The 15,643-nt window shown below is 42.3% G+C and overlaps 2 protein-coding genes across 6 annotated transcripts in view; one reads left to right on the forward strand and one right to left on the reverse strand.

Annotated features, from left to right (window-relative positions):
* LOC105671270 (uncharacterized) overlaps window positions 1-15,643 on the reverse strand; it is a 123,179-nt gene that overhangs the window by 29,554 nt on the left and 77,982 nt on the right. For all 4 annotated transcript variants that reach the window (XM_012365258.2, XM_012365256.2, XM_067357442.1 and 1 more), the window contains 5 exons: window positions 12,589-12,769; window positions 4,498-4,642; window positions 2,885-3,854; window positions 1,383-2,587; window positions 35-310 (listed from right to left, as the gene is read on the reverse strand). In XM_012365258.2, coding sequence (XP_012220681.1) covers window positions 35-310; window positions 1,383-2,587; window positions 2,885-3,854; window positions 4,498-4,642; window positions 12,589-12,769 — 2,777 coding nt within the window. The remainder of the gene's footprint in view (window positions 1-34; window positions 311-1,382; window positions 2,588-2,884; window positions 3,855-4,497; window positions 4,643-12,588; window positions 12,770-15,643) is intronic.
* On the forward strand, window positions 8,270-12,443 carry LOC105671271 (A disintegrin and metalloproteinase with thrombospondin motifs adt-2-like). 2 transcript variants are annotated; one of them, XM_012365260.2, is made up of 5 exons: window positions 8,270-8,672; window positions 8,766-8,969; window positions 9,082-9,791; window positions 10,018-10,370; window positions 10,409-10,548. In XM_012365260.2, exons 1-5 carry the CDS (start codon window positions 8,556-8,558, stop codon window positions 10,411-10,413), a joined length of 1,389 nt encoding a protein of 462 aa, XP_012220683.1. In that variant the 5' UTR covers window positions 8,270-8,555; the 3' UTR covers window positions 10,414-10,548. The 2 variants fall into 2 exon arrangements, with proteins under 2 accessions (XP_012220683.1, XP_012220682.1); XM_012365259.2 differs by having other exon boundaries at window positions 8,280-8,672; window positions 10,431-12,443.

Below are 15,643 nucleotides of genomic sequence, written 5' to 3' on the forward strand. Positions count from 1 at the left end.
ATTCGTGAAAAATTAGTTGAATATTCGAACTCACCTCTCGCCTGGAATTACTGGTGATCGGCGTGCGCCTCCCCCTGGCGAAGCCGGCGTCCATAGACCTGGTGTTTAAGGAGGCCTGCTCTTTCGGGTCGATGACCGGCGGAACGCGATGAGGCGGCACCCTCGGCCTGTACTCCACGGTCCGGTTGTGACTCTTGGATTTCGGCGGCGTCATCACTGCGCTCTGGCCGACGTCTGAGCAGCTCTCCTCGTCGGCCTCTTCAACGGGCGAGGGTGGTAGCGGCGGAAACTCCATCACATCGACACTCACCTGCCGAGGTATAGTCGCAGTTAAAATCAAGACTTGACTGGACGTTACAAATATCAATCATCGATATTTAATAATTTGTATTTTTTTAAATATATCCGTTCGACAAATGATATCGCGCATTGATGTCCCTGCATTTGATGTAATCGATCAAGATATTTTCAGATATTTTGACGCAGAAAGCTTTTAAAGAGCTCGAAGATGGAGCAGCGGAGATTAGCTCGATTCGAAACTCGTTAATCACGAAAGACTCTCGTGACGATACACGTATGAATGGCTACTCATTTCGATTACTATTCAACGAATTCGTTATTTTCATCGAAGCGTTGAATTCAACAAAGACAGTTCATGGTTCGCGATTCGCGACAAGTGTACTCTCGAGAGATACGCTTAGTAAACCGAAGACAATGCGGCCGATCGATCAATTTTATTCTTTGAAACGAGTCTCTTCTGGAAAATGATTACAATCCGCTTTTCTCAATGCAATTATCCGTAATTATCAAATATTTCTTAGCTTCATGCAAAAAGCCGTGATGTAATCGCAATGCACGTGGTTATTCGAGCTAGACGAGCTCGGGGACTGCATTAGCAGATGAATCTCACCGAACATTTTCCATGATACACGTCGCGCGATAAAAAATTAAAGAACTTTGACCGGAGTTAATTATGTGGGTAACAGTAAAAACGGATTCGCGTGCGGGATGCAGGCTGGTCCCTTAGTTACCTCCACATTTTACGGCGAAAAATGCGGCCATCGCGCGGCATCGCTAATGGAATCTTATATTACAGAGGTAACGCTACCAATTTATATATGGGGAGGCCCGGTCTCAGCTGCTCGGCGCCTTTTCACCATCGCGGCGCACGCCCACCATGGTCGTATATTTCTGCCCCTGCATTTTTCACGATGCAGACGCACACCTTAGTATGCCCGCCATAAAGGCGGGCTTTTTATTTCCGTTTCGCCTTTCTGCGTCGGCATTTTAAACGACACGCGCGGAATAGCGATTGCGCCACGGCGCGATCGACGCGACGACAGATTCGCGAGACGCGGCGCGAGCTGCGCTGACCCACCTACCTGGAATTCCGGATTCTTCGAGTCCTCCAGAATGGCGTCGATCACGTTCTCGATTTGCTTCTGATCGTTCTTGTGGTTCTCGATGCCATTCTGGCGCAGTCGTCTGCCGGACGAGTAGATGACGCCGTCGGTGGCGCCGTTCGGTTTTCTCCGGTCCGCGAAGTCCGCGTCCGAGCTGGCCTTCGACGTCTCGGAATCGGAGCTGTACTGCTGCTGCTGCTGCTGCTGCTGCTTACCGCGACTTCTGCTGTCGAAGGGATTGCTGTCGACGATCATCGGTCTGCTCCGCCCGTCGTGCGGCTCGCTCTCGCAGCTATTCCGCTTCGAGTTCTGCTTCAGCTCGCCGTTTCGCCAGCGCTTGCTCTCGCAGTAAGACTCGCTATTCTTCACGCTCTCGATCTCCTTGATCGCGTCGCTCACCTTCTCCAGCTGCCGACGATTCTCCTTCAGCGCTTTCTTCACGATCTGATCCTCGATCAGCAGATTCACCGGGATCTTGGAAACCAATCGCTCGTCGCTCATCGTCGTCGTGAGCTTCTTCTTCGACGTCTGCGACTCGGCGAATACGTCGTTCGTCGACGACTTGCCGGTTTCCAGATCCGCCAAGGTAGGCGCCGTCGGAATGCCGTTGCAATCCCTCAATCGGTCCAAACGGGAGTTCATTTGATCGTCCTCGACGGGCGACGGCGGTAGCCGGGGCAGCTCGATGCTGTTGCGCTCCTTGTCCTTGTCGGAAATGTCGGACGCCTCTTCCTCCTCGACGGTGATCTCCAGCTGAGCCCGATTGCTGGCGTCGTTGTTGATCGCCGGCATCGACACGACGCGGATGAGATCCGGCGGCGGCACTGGAGCCGCGAACTCCGCCGGCGGCTCGTCCAGACCCTCGAGCTTGCCTTCTTTCAGCAGGCTCTTGATGTTGTCGAAGGTGCTCGAGTACCGCTTCACGTCCGACAATCGGCTTTCCTCGCCGTTTTCGAAAGACAGGCTCTTGGTCTTTGTCGGCGTCTTCGGCAGAACTTTACGCTCCTTCTTACGGCCGCGTCGTATGACGTACGTGCCGTTCTTCGTGAGCTCCTGCGGGCGTATCTGGTCGAGGTCGTTCGTAGACGAGTCCGAGTACGGCGAGATCAAATCATCGTCGGTCGTCGACAGCCGCTGATCTTGCCAATCGTCGAAATCGCGTAGCTTCGACGCGGAACCCACGCCTGGACAATACATCGTACCTCGCAATTTTTACTAAATTCTTATTCTAACTTTTCGACGAAGAAACAATCAAATTTGACTCAAATGTTGTGTTTAAATCATATTTCTCGAAAATTTTATATTTCTTTGTTAAAAAATTATAAACGTAAGTAAAAACGTAAGTAAACGTAAATTTCCTCGGAAGAAAGACGGAGCTTTTTAATTACAAAATATGTATAACGCAAGAACGTCATTTAAAATGAACAATCGCGAAAAATTACGAACCTTTTTCCGGGACGAAAGAATGGACAAGTACTTACTCGAGACGTCGCTGCTCTTTCGTCGTCTCCTGCCGACGACTTTGGTGCTGCCGGGCGCGTACAGAGGATCGTCTTCTAGAGACACCTCCCACGCGATGGAGTGCCTCTTGCTGATGGGCGGCGGTGGCGGCAGCAGTTCTTCCAGGGAGTCGTCGGAGAAACGCTCCTCCTCGGACTGCGTCCTGAAGTCGGCCGAATTGCGCGTGGAGAAGTCCGAGTTACGCGTGGAGAACAGGTCGGAGTAGCGCTCCTCGGAGCAGCGGTCGGACGTAGGCGCGGAGAATCGCTCGCTGGAGTCCGCGCGCGGCAGCGAGAACGAGACGAAGTCGAGGTTGCGTATGGAGAACGGATCGGAGGTCGGCACGGACACGTGGTCGTTCGAGCTCGCGCTCGCCACCGCTATCGAGAAGTCCGAGTGGAAGCGTTCGTTCGACGTGGAGTTAGCGCGCGAGAAGTCCGACGAGTCGCAGTTCACGCGCATGGAGAACCGCTCGACGCTGGCCGAGCTGGAGCGCGGCATGGACGACCGGCTCTCGGACTCGGAGTTTCTGGAGAACCGACCCTCGCTCGAGTCGGAATCGTTGCGCCGTCGCGCCGACGACGGCTCCTTGTCCGACCTGTTCATCAACAGACGGTCCTCCACGCTGCTCGACTTCATGATCTCGTTCTGCTGCCGCTGCTGCTTCCTCGGGTGGGGCGCGCGCTCCCTTTCGGGACTGCTCTGCTGCTGGCGGCCGCTGCCGCCGCCGCTGCCGCCGTCTTCGAGACACTCCTCCGAAGAGCGACGACGCACCTCGCGATGCTTCTCCACCGCGCTCGGGTTCGTCCGCGGCGGGATCCAATTGAAGGACACCTTGCCGTCGTATGGCAAACTGGCGAATTTGCTGGGCGGACTGGGCGGCTGGGCCAGCCGCAGCGACTCCACGGTTCCGTTCTCCCAGCCGTACGGCCGCTGATGGCGGGTCTTCGGCTGCCGAAATTCACCGAGTTACGACAGTACATCGTAAAATCGCGCGAGCGATCTGGAGTTGATTTTTTGCAAAAATTTCATTGTTTTTTCGCATCTTCCAAGCATCCAATAAATGTTACCGCAATTAAATCTTCCATTTAAGTGAAGTGTACAGAAAAGTAAAGACTCATTGTTTACTTAAGATGTATAATTACTGAGAAGTGTCTGCAAGCTTTATTTCTTAGTCTTTAACAGAGCACTCATTAAAGTATTATTGTTTTAAAGATATCTAATTTTTTGCCTTTTTAATCTCAACTCCAAATAGCTCGAAAAAATTACGAAAAGAAAAGGCACGAGGAAAATTAGCTTTATTCCGCGCTCCCGAAAGTACAACTCGCAACTCGAATCTTCGATCGTTTGTAGAGATCGAGTTTCGCGAATCGAACGCGACTTATCTCTGTGCGGTGGAAGCTTCGATTTTGCACGGTCGACCCGTAAACCGACATCGTTACGACGAGCTCCAACGAGAAAGTCGCGATATTACGAGCGGCTAGGCGCCGATACGTACAGTGCCAGACCGCGTCGTCGTAAATAAACCGAGTTATTGGCAACGATCGAGGCAAGGGAGAAAGAGAGACAGCGAGGGAAGAGTAAGGGTACTCACGAGGGTGGTCTGCGTGGTAACAGCGTTCCCGTGCCGCATGCTATCCTCCACGGCGACCATCCACTGCTGCCGGCCGCCGGCATTATTCCGTCGCTCCGAGGCCTGGCCCATGACGTTCCTCTTTGACGAGTTTCCCGGGGAAACCCTGGTCAACAAGTAAAACGGGAAGGAATGCGATAAATATGCGGCCTCACAGGGGTCCAATTAAATTCAGCGGCGCGCAACTTTCATAACTGCCCATAATGGAATTTGAAGCGGACACGGCATATACGTTGCAAAGTGGACAATGACAAATGTGTTCCTGAATATTTCTGAATATCGTTTAATGCTGGTGTGCGCAGTGTATTTCATCGACTTATTAATGAACGTTGCGTCGGTATAATGCGTTTATCAATGTTTATTAATAAACGATGAGAATGAAAATCGCAGGAAATCGCAGAAAATCGCGGGAAATTAATACGATTTGTTTAATTAATAAGATATTGGAATGTTGATAATTATTTTCTCCATACTGCTCCGTATTATTTCAACAAATGCCTGCTTTAAAATGAAAATAGTTAAAAACGTCCTTTCTTAATTAAGACAACACATTTTGAATCTTCACAAGTAAAAATGGAATAAATAATTTTGTACAGTTTTTTTTTTTTTTTTTAATATTTTAAAAACTGTTCTCAAATTGTACAAGAAGACTGCTTAATCTGGAAAAGCTCGTGGAATAATTTGCGTGTTAAGCCAGTTCATGCGAACAAACATCCGTATTACCCACGCATCGCGGAGTTCGCGATGTTTTCAAACGGCGCGTGCAACGCTTGCGAAACGCGAATACTTGCACAACTCGCATGACAATACATCATCAAGGAGTCGCGTAAGCACCCGTGAAGAAGGGTGAAGTTTTTTATCCTATTAACCCTCTTTCGGCATATTTCCAAAGTTACCAAGTTGCCGAAGGAGAGCGCATAAATTCAGGCAATCTGCAACGGCCGAATAATGGAGCGTCGGGGAGGAATAAGAGAACTTTCGGAAAGAGAATAGGATAGGATAGAATAAATCAGCCGAAAAGTTATCATCGCCGTCATGCCGAGTGATCGATTTGTTTGAGCTTATTTCGGTGAACTAAGTTATCGCGAAATTTCAGCCCACAATACTGGATGCGCGAATAAAACTCCAAGCTTAACCTTTAACCACTACCATGATTCCACTGAAAATGATACCACATGAAATAGTAATCACTACCATGGGGGTCATTTCTGACTCTAATAAAAGTTTGTTAAAAATCAATAACTAATATAAAAATAGCTTTTTCAAAAAAAACTATATTTGTTTATTTAAAAAACATAAAATTAAATAATAGGAATTAAAAAAAAACTTATAGAAATAATAAGAGGTCAGAAAACGAAAATATCGCGGTTTTTTTCACAAATTATGAGGCCAAACTATTGAAAGCACATTAAATTTTTATCACATGATTTGGCACGACACGAATAAATTTCGCGACTTTTGGAATCTTCGGGAAGCGTCTCAATTGCACCACCGAATAGAGCGAAAAACGAATGACGATGTTGAAGAGCGAATCTGATCGACAGACGCTCGACTTTCGTTTGATCGTTGTCGTCGGCTCGCTTCCAGTCGATAAACGTCGTGTCACCTTCCTAGCAAAGGTGCCGACGAAGACGGTACTTCACGCGGAAATGCGATCTATCGGATTATTTAACACACGCAGTCAATCATGCGTAACACAATCCGCTTTGTCGATAATTGCGTCTTGGATATTCAACTTACCGATGGACATTTTTGCAAAACACATCAATTTACTTTCATATGTTGAGAAAACTATCGCCAAAAATTTTTCCGATTTTCGAGTTTTCGTCTACAATCGTGAGCGTGAAGTATCAAAGTGCTACGAAAAGTGCATGTTACGTGTTATGATAATTGCAATATAATCAACAAAAGCTTTAATAAATTTATAATTAAATAGTAATTTAGAGATACTAATGATGGCCGCGAAATGTAATGGAAGCGATAAAAAAAGGTAAAAAGAAATATTGGATGCCTCGAAAGCTCTCACGAATATTTCTCGTTGCACGTACAAAAACGGAAGCTTCTTTCGCACGAAACAAGTTTACCGCCGAGTGGCATGCAAAAGAGGAGTTGTGCTGATTTTCTAGCGTTGACGAGAACGACGTGAGAACGAGAGGAACGTTTTGCTGGAATGACGACCACTCCACAGAGAGAAGAGGTTTCTCCCGGATAGAAGATGCAGTCTGCATTTTGAGGACAAATGCAGAGCTCGAATGTTCTTCACAGACTGCGGGCGTTTCTCTCCCGCGATAGAACAGGTAATAGGCATGAAACGTGGTGATTAGAATCGACAAGTGCAACGAGGACGTCGTCACCGTCGTCAACGGCTTAAAAAGCCACGTCCAACAGAGAGAAACAGCTTCGATCGTTCGCGATTCGAGGAAACCTCGGACTGCTTTACAAACGCGTTGTAAAGATTTTTATGAAAATTATGCGAAAAACTTAATGATTTTTATCAGTGCAGCTACTCTCTCTCTCTCTCTCTCGCTCTCTCTCTGGTAACGTATTTTATGCTAAATTCTTTCGTGTAATTCTAGTTCAAAATCTATAATAAAATAATTCAATATTTATGCAGTGAGTTAAATTGATGGCAATATTAAGATAAATAAAAATTAAGTCATTAAATTAATTAACAAATAAAGTTATTTAATTAATTAAAAATTAAGCATATCACCGCAGAGTGCTCGCCAAAGTAATATCACTCGACCTCCACTTTAATAAGTAATTGCTAGAGAGTGTAAATGCATTTTTGCTGCAATTGACGCAGCCCGGCGGAAGACGGTGAAAAACCGGCTGTGTTTGCTTCCGTTTACGGTGAAGCAAGCGGCTGGAAAATCCTCACAACGCCCACAAGTCGGTCTTTAGGTGCACGACGAACCGAACGAACGAACAAACGAACCGTTGATAAAATCGGCTCAATAGTTTTCCGACGGAACGAGCACGCAAAAAAGAAATCGCGAATAGACGAAGAATTACGTCGAATTATAAGCATCTAAAACGAATTCCGCTGATTAGTAAAAACATGAAAAAATAAAAAAAATAAAAAAGTAATAGATAATAATTAACATGTTTACAAAACGGTAGAATTAATAGCTAAATACAGTGAAAGTATTTTTATTTCGTATGAGACAATGTATCGAGAGAAAGTGAACGAGAACGTAACGTCACTCACTACGTTATATATATTTTAATAGTCTGAAAATATTTTTTTAATACTTATATAGAAACAATTAATAAACAAAAAAAAATAAAAAAAATTTTATTATATAATTAAAAAATATACTAAATTATTTACTGCAAATTGTCAATTATTTATTGAAATCAAGAGCTCGGTAAGAGATCAGGCACGACATCAGAAACAAATGAATTTCAAAATAACTCCTAACTTATTGTTAGTTAATCGGTAAATCAATAATCAATAGTACCTTCTTTTTATAATGTAATTTGATATTTATAAAACTAAACTGCGCCCGCAATGTTAAGTTCTAGTCATTCTAAAATTGTCATTAATAAAAATTTTTTAACATTTGCAAATATTATTCAAAATGTTTGTTAATAATGTAACATATCAACTATAATTCGCATTTTTTTAAATTCCCACCTTATCACAAGTATTATATGTGAAATAAACAATTCAGAACTGAAAAGAAAAATACACATATACAGAGTGTCTCAATAAAATGCATACACATTTTATTTATTACCACGGACAAAATAAACAGACTTTAATTTGTTAAACGTGTATACGTTTCATTGAGTATCATCTTGTATATGTAGCACAGAAGATATGTATACAATAAGTGTCACCCGACATGAATAATATTCCTAAGTCTAGATGCCAGTATGTGCTTTATACGCGATCAGAAGAATACAACGAACATAAGAGTATTATAACGTATGTATGCGATAAGTAATTTGACATATAGAAAAACGTAAATTAAACATTTTCAAGTACTTAAAGATTGAAAAACACAAGAAACATGCTCTCCATAGTGAAATTGGTATTAATATTTTTACTAAATGAAACGTTCGCGTATATCATGCAAGACATCGAAAGAATATTGCTGCCGGCATGGAATCCGACAAGCGCAGAGGAAGTACGTGCGTTTCATTGCTTTATTCATTGCTGAATATTACAAATATTATTCCATAATTATCAAGTCATTTTTTAATTGTCATCTAATTTACAGATACCGCTGACTCTGAAAATTTTTGGAAAACAGATTCAGTTAAACCTGCGTAGAAATGTATCGTGTACGTGTGAAGTATGGAAACATGACGCGAAGGACATCACAGAAGAACTGCCGCGATTAAACGCATCGGATCCTTGCTATTATTTGCACAAAGATCGTATCAGCACAGCGGCCATAAACTTTTGTCAAGGACGCGGATGGGTCAGTGTAACCGTATAAAAAACAAATAGATTTTACTTTCAATTTCAAATTCTCTTCGTCTTATATATAAACATGACACGCAAGAACATTAACATATAATTTTCAAAAGTAGGAAGGACTTGTTTTCCTGAAGAACGACACGTTGGAAATTAGACCATTGCGGGATAACTTTGCGTCTTTGTCCTTAATCGATGATCTTTGTGTTAAAGAAGAGATGAATATTTCATTTGGCAAACCTCATTTGATTAAAAGATCTTTGCGATTAACTGCTGATTCAAGTTTTCATAATCTGGAAAACTTCAAACTGAAGCGACGTCATGTGCAAAATACGCAAGAAAAATTAACTATAGAATTGGCTGTTTTCTTCGACGAAGCCGCATATCGTATGTTCATGCCTTTTCTGGACGAAAATAAAGAAATGTTGCACATGATGATATTAGCGTACGTGAATCGTATCCAAGCTGTGTTCCATCATCCGAGTTTGGGTGTCTCTATCGATATTTCGTTGGTGCATTTGGAAATTATGGATAAACAACCATTTAATATCTCAGTTTCTAACGACACTAACAAACTACTGGATTTGTTCTGCGAATACGCAAAAACTCGCAATCCTCCGAATGACAACGATCCCCGTCACTGGGACGTTGGTCTTCACCTAACCGGAATAGACATTTATTCGTTGACGAAAGACTCCTTAGCATTAAGCAAGAACGACGTCTGCGACTCAAATACATCGTACGTGATAGTAGGACTCGGTACTACACGTCACATGTTGTCGGGTTTTACATCGTCTCTCATTGCAGCTCATGAGATCGGCCATGTGTAAGTTTATAATAGTTTTACGTATAAATTAAATATAAATAATATATTTTACGAGAATTTCTTGAATATTTTAATATAAATGAAAAGCTGAAGAAACTTTTTTTAGAAATTTGCTTCTTTAAATATTCAGTATGTTAATTATTAATAAATTTTAATATAAAAATATTTAGAATAAACAATGCAAAGTAAAGCATTTTTTTTAATTAATAATTTATTTGTTCCAAAGCCTAGGAATGCATCATGATTCAGTGATGTGTAATGTATACAAATACATAATGTCATTTCGCAAGGTTAATTACGAACAAATAACATGGTCCTTGTGTAGTCGTGTTATTGCTACAAAACTCTGGGATACAAAAAAGTGCCTCCGAGATCGTACAACACCGGCAAATCTTAAAGACGCATATGATCATTCGCGTTATCACGATTTACCCGGAAGAGAATGGACCGCTAAAGAACAATGTGAACTATATTTTCGCGACAAGAATGCGAACGTAGTCTCGTTGCTTAATGTATGCAAAACCTTACAATGCGAGTTATTTAAGAAAGGGTCTTACTTCACGGGACCGGCGTTGGAAGGTATGGTTCTTCTTGCTGATCTCTCAAATAGTTTGTAGATTAATTAATCCTATTTTTTAGGGACACATTGCGCACACAAGAAAGAATGTCGTGGCGGTAAATGTGTTTCCGTTATCGAACCGCCATATAATTTTAAGTATTGTCAAAGGGACGACTGGAGCGAATGGAAAGAGGACTACTGTCAAAGTAATTGCCTAAAAAATTCTAAAGGCGTAATAGTCAAACGACGATCTTGCGAACATAGAAGTCGCAGAACGGCGAGCTGCAAAGGGCCATATTACGACGTGGTCCTGTGCAATGATTCACTCTGTGCTGGGGAACGCAAGACGATCGACTCATTTGCCAAATTGATATGCCACGAATTTAACTTGATGGCAATGTATAATGATCAGAAACTTAAAATATTGAAACTAGAATATGACTCGAAGCCAGGATGGCAGGCCGCTTATGATGTCGAGAAACCGTGGAAAGCCTGTACTATACATTGCCGACAAAAAAATTCATCTACTCTCTACGCACCATACGAGAAAATGTTCGTATTAAATTTCGATCCATACTACCCAGATGGAACGTGGTGTCACAAAGAAAATGGCCGGAATTATTACTGCCGACAACATTACTGTCTGCCGGAAAGCTACTCTTAAGAATAATTGTTGAAAGATTATCGACATTTGTGAACGAGAATCGAGAAAATGAAACGCGTGCAAATCAATTTAGAATAGTTGGTCAATTTATTTGATACCAAATATTCGATCGGACAATCTATCGTTGTTAACATCTGTTTTGCGTATTATCGATGCCTTGCTTAATATAAACAAATGGACGAAGAATTACGTCGAATTATCTATTCCTAAAACGAATTCCGTCGATTAGCAATGGTAAAACGTGAAAAAAAGAACAAAAAAGTAATAGATAATAATTAACATGTTTACAAAACGCGAAAAAATAAATAGCTAAATAAAGTAGAGGTATTTTCCGAACGTGACAATGTGTCAGGAGAAAATGGACGAAAACGATAACGTCACTCACTATGTTATGTATTTTAATATTCTATCAGTGTTTCATTAATACTTATACAGAAACGATTAATAAGCAAAAAAAATAAAGACAATTTTATTCCGCAAGTGGAAAAATATTCAAAATTATTTAGTACAAATTGTTATTTATTTATTGAACTTATGAACTCGTTGACTGAATGCGGCAAAAACGGTGACATCAGAAACAGGGTGTATTTCAATGTATTTGCTACTTCGGTTAATCAGTGATCAGTTGGATTTTCTTTTTCTAATATATTTTTGATATTTATAAGACTAAATTGCGACCGCAATGTTATGCTCTAGTCATTCTAAATTTGTCATAAATTAAAATTTGTTTAATAATTGTGAATAATGTGCAAAATGTTTTGTAGCGTTATTTGTAGCCCATGAGATTGATCATAAGTGTGTTGTTAGTCATATGATATTTATAAGTATATATACATATACATGCGCTTTATCTCAGTGAGGAGAATGCAATCGGAGTTGCGCGAAAGTAGTACGAATACGAGAAGAGGGAGTTTAACTTCCTTCCCAGTCGGAAGGGAGGGTTCTCCCTTGTTTGAGGTAACGTAAAGCGGAGTTGGTGAGGTGCGACGACGCAATGAGATCTGGGCGAAATGGCACCTGTTCCTGATGAAACAAACTTACGCTTGGAACTAAAACTGAAGATATGAAAAAGTTCGCGAAATTCTTGCGCGTCCGCGCACGCGATAGAGAGAGCGCGCTCCGTCTTCTCATTACGCAAACGGAAGTCCGCCCTCGCCCTTGAACGCGCTAAAATGCAGAAGAGAACCTGCAGATGCGAAGGACAGAAGGAATTTAAGTAAAGATGTCCTCGAAGTCCTCGAAGTAGACGAGTTCAACCACTCTGCATGTTATCGCTGTGTGCGAAATTATTTTACAACCTAACGAATTTTCAGACTATTTTATATGGCATTTTGCACGCAATTTTACTTCCTTAAAATATTTTATAATATTTATAGATATTTGTAAGTTTTTATATACTGCTTGAAATATTTTGGTAGATTGAGATGTATGTCAATTTTTTTTTTTTCTTTTCAAACAATTTTCGATACCCTTCCGATATCGTTCGAATTTCCTATCGAAAGTTTAAGTACGCGATTGGCGAGTCTGAAAGGAAACGATCGTGTCGCAATTATCGATAATCAATGTGTACTTACATCGGCAGAAGAGTCGAGATGATACGTTCAGCCTCTTCCGGGGGCGGCGGGAATTCCTGCGTCGAGACGCCCGCGGAATCCTGCGGCTCCGGACAGTCCGGAACCGGACGTAATGCTACCAGTGCCATCTTCGCCTTCCGACCATTCATGCTCATGTAACCGTCGTCCTCGGATTGGTGTCCTGCCGACATACGTTTTACGATAAGTATTCCGGGGGGGAAAGACAAATACTCGCGAGAACGTCGGAACAATTTAATTCACCGAACATCGACTCGTTCTAAACGCGGCGTTTCTCTTACGACTCTTTCCGAACAGTTCCGGAGTTGCGGAGAAATCGCATTACTTCTGTCGATGCCTTGTGAATCTTGGAAATTCGTGTTGATATTGTTGCCGCTCGATAAAACGATTATAGATAGCGGTATCTCGAATTTTAGTTGAAAATGCTTTGCGAAAAGCGAACTAGCAGAGTTCGATTCGGCTTCGAATTCGGTTTCAGCTGTTCCAAAACAAATTCAATTTTTGCAATATCTTGAAATTGCATTTTTATCTTTTGAACTTACATTGGCGATAGAAAATTGTTTTTGGAAGCTATTCTATTTTTCTTTTTCGCGTGAATCTTATCGCGAACACAAGAAGTGCGGATATAGTTGCCAATTTTTTTTCTCTGACGAGAAATCTCTCGTTAATCATCCGCAAACGTTCGCAGGTGCTTCGACACGTAGCGAGTGAGCGCAATCGATGGATATGCCGATTTGAATTTTTGGTGAACCGTGTGCGAAGAGAGGCCGGCTCTCTCTCCCATGAGAACGAAAATGTACATGCTTTCACGCCGATTTTCCGCGAATTGAATGGCAGGCCGCCAAGTCGGCGGGTTTATATTGTACGTCCGTAGGAACGTTTCGATGGAAATAAAGAGAAAATATGTATCCCATAGCCGGGGAAAACTATGGCTGAGTCGAGTCGAACGTCCGACGATTCACTGCCCGATAGGTCGGCATTGCGTCCGACGATAATCTTTCTCTCCCTCTCCTTCTTCCTCTCCGGCTGTTTGCAAAATGCGTTTTCTACGAGCTATTTATATCCACCTTTTATCCCACGTTATTTGATTCTCAAATCTCTGATATCTGTTCGATAGTCCGGAATTGCCATTCCGATTTCCCAAATTTCGATCACGTGCAGATAAATGTGATAATAATTCTGCTTAACTAATTACGTCACATTAAGAACTTGATCCAGGCATTTGTTTCTAAAAAAAAACCCAATAAAAACCAGAAAGAAGATAAAACAATAATGTGAACTAAATACATTTTAAAATCGGGACAACCTGTGCTATTTATAGATCTCATTGTATTATTTCACGCATCATAAAATTCACGGAATAACGTTTAATTGGCTTTTGTTTGCTGTGGAGCGCAATCTTTACAGTGCTGTGCGTGCGTGTGGAGAATTCCGCTGCGGAAGTTCTGGATGATTTAAGCTGCTATTCTTAAGCATGACGCTCGCAGAGTGCGCAGCAGTTGCATCTAGAGTGACAGTCATGCGAAATGTTGATTCACGGTTCACGGCTGTGCAGAGAAAGGTAACTACAAAGTTATTGTGTCCCGAAGACGTGGAAAGACCGAGCTCTCAAACAAACCGCTCTGCATTCCTCCTCGCAAAACCGCCGCAGAACGGCCCTGTGGTTGCGCGGCTTAGGGCAAGGGATTTAGGCAAATCGCCGCGTAAAACCAAGTAAGAACGCAAAACGTGGAGATTTTATTCTACCGCCATGACGATCAGATTATTCAATTGCAAAATCAAGATGCTTTAACCATTGTATCTTTCTTCGCCGACGAAAGCGCGGCGATATGAAAAAAGAAATTGTAGTTAAAGAACATTATTTTCCTCGATTATGTTTTTGGCGTGTTGGCAAAAATAAAGGATCTCGCAATTAAGCTGAAATTAATATTTTAGTTAGATTACTCCCGCACGAACTTGTGAAGATAAGATCCGCTCGGCAGTCTGCGTTGCACTTGGTGCATCTGCATTGCGCATAGCGTGAATCGCACAGACGAGTCCTTTGCAATTACTACACAGTTTACTACAAGGCGAGATTGCCTGGGTCAACGTACACACAAGAGTGCAAGAAAGTTAAATATCTTAGTCAGGGTGACGAGTTAAATCACGTAAATCGCACGCCAAGCGCACACATACAGCGCGCATAAACGAGCCGCCCGCTTGCGTTGTCGGCCCGAACGACTTTCCGCGACAACTCGCACCGGCATGAAACTTGGTGCTTCAAACGCGAGCAGATATCTTTAGAGAGGCGGAAATAGCGTGCGAAGTTCTAGAAAGAGGCGTACTCAGTTGTCACTGGAAATTTACTATCTTCGCCCCTGTCGATATAAAGCGGCGCGCTTCCACCCGCGCGCCGCTTCTTCCACAAGTTCGAAGCGGATGCCTTCCTCGGCGAAAATTTGTCGCGAGACGATCATTTGTCGCGATTTTCACACGCTAGGTGTCTCAAAATGTAAAAATTGCATTTTGCAATTTTATTCTTAACGACAAAATATTATGTGTAATGATTTTGGGTATCATTCGCTATTGCTGTCATTAATCGATAATAAGCAATGTTTATCACAACTCTCTACTAGTATATTTTGATATTTATTAAATGCAAATGTATGCAATAATTTGCAAATAAATAAATGTCGATAAATATTTGCATTATAGGTTACTGTGGACGAGATAATATTTGACAGCAATATGAAAATTTGCATTTTATGAAAATTGCAAGATCGATATGGACTACACAACGCATATACGTACGCGAGATATGCAAAGTGCAGCGTGCGGCGAATAAATTTTTTTCTAAATTTTTCAGCTAGTTTATTCGCAGCGTTTTTTCATGCACTATTTGTTCCCTGTGATGAGTATCCGGAAAAAAAAAGAAATGAATTAATTCTCGTTGTCAACGGTCTGTCAGTTTGCCGGCGCGTGTACTCGACGACTCGAGATGGTATTGATTTTTGCGGCAATCGGATATCGAAGTTTTGCTGAAAATGTTCACTCGACG

Source organism: Linepithema humile, chromosome 6 (genome assembly GCF_040581485.1).
Source record: "Linepithema humile isolate Giens D197 chromosome 6, Lhum_UNIL_v1.0, whole genome shotgun sequence".
Classification (NCBI taxonomy): Eukaryota; Metazoa; Arthropoda; class Insecta; order Hymenoptera; family Formicidae; genus Linepithema; species Linepithema humile.

Bases quoted from the DNA above. Each gene is read 5' to 3' on its own strand.
- LOC105671271 (XM_012365259.2), top strand. From the start codon at position 8,556: ATGCTCTCCATAGTGAAATTGGTATTAATATTTTTACTAAATGAAACG. The intron at 8,673-8,765 runs GTACGTGCGTTT...TCTAATTTACAG, and splicing joins ATCCGACAAGCGCAGAGGAA to ATACCGCTGACTCTGAAAAT. The intron at 10,371-10,430 runs GTATGGTTCTTC...CCTATTTTTTAG, and splicing joins CACGGGACCGGCGTTGGAAG to GGACACATTGCGCACACAAG.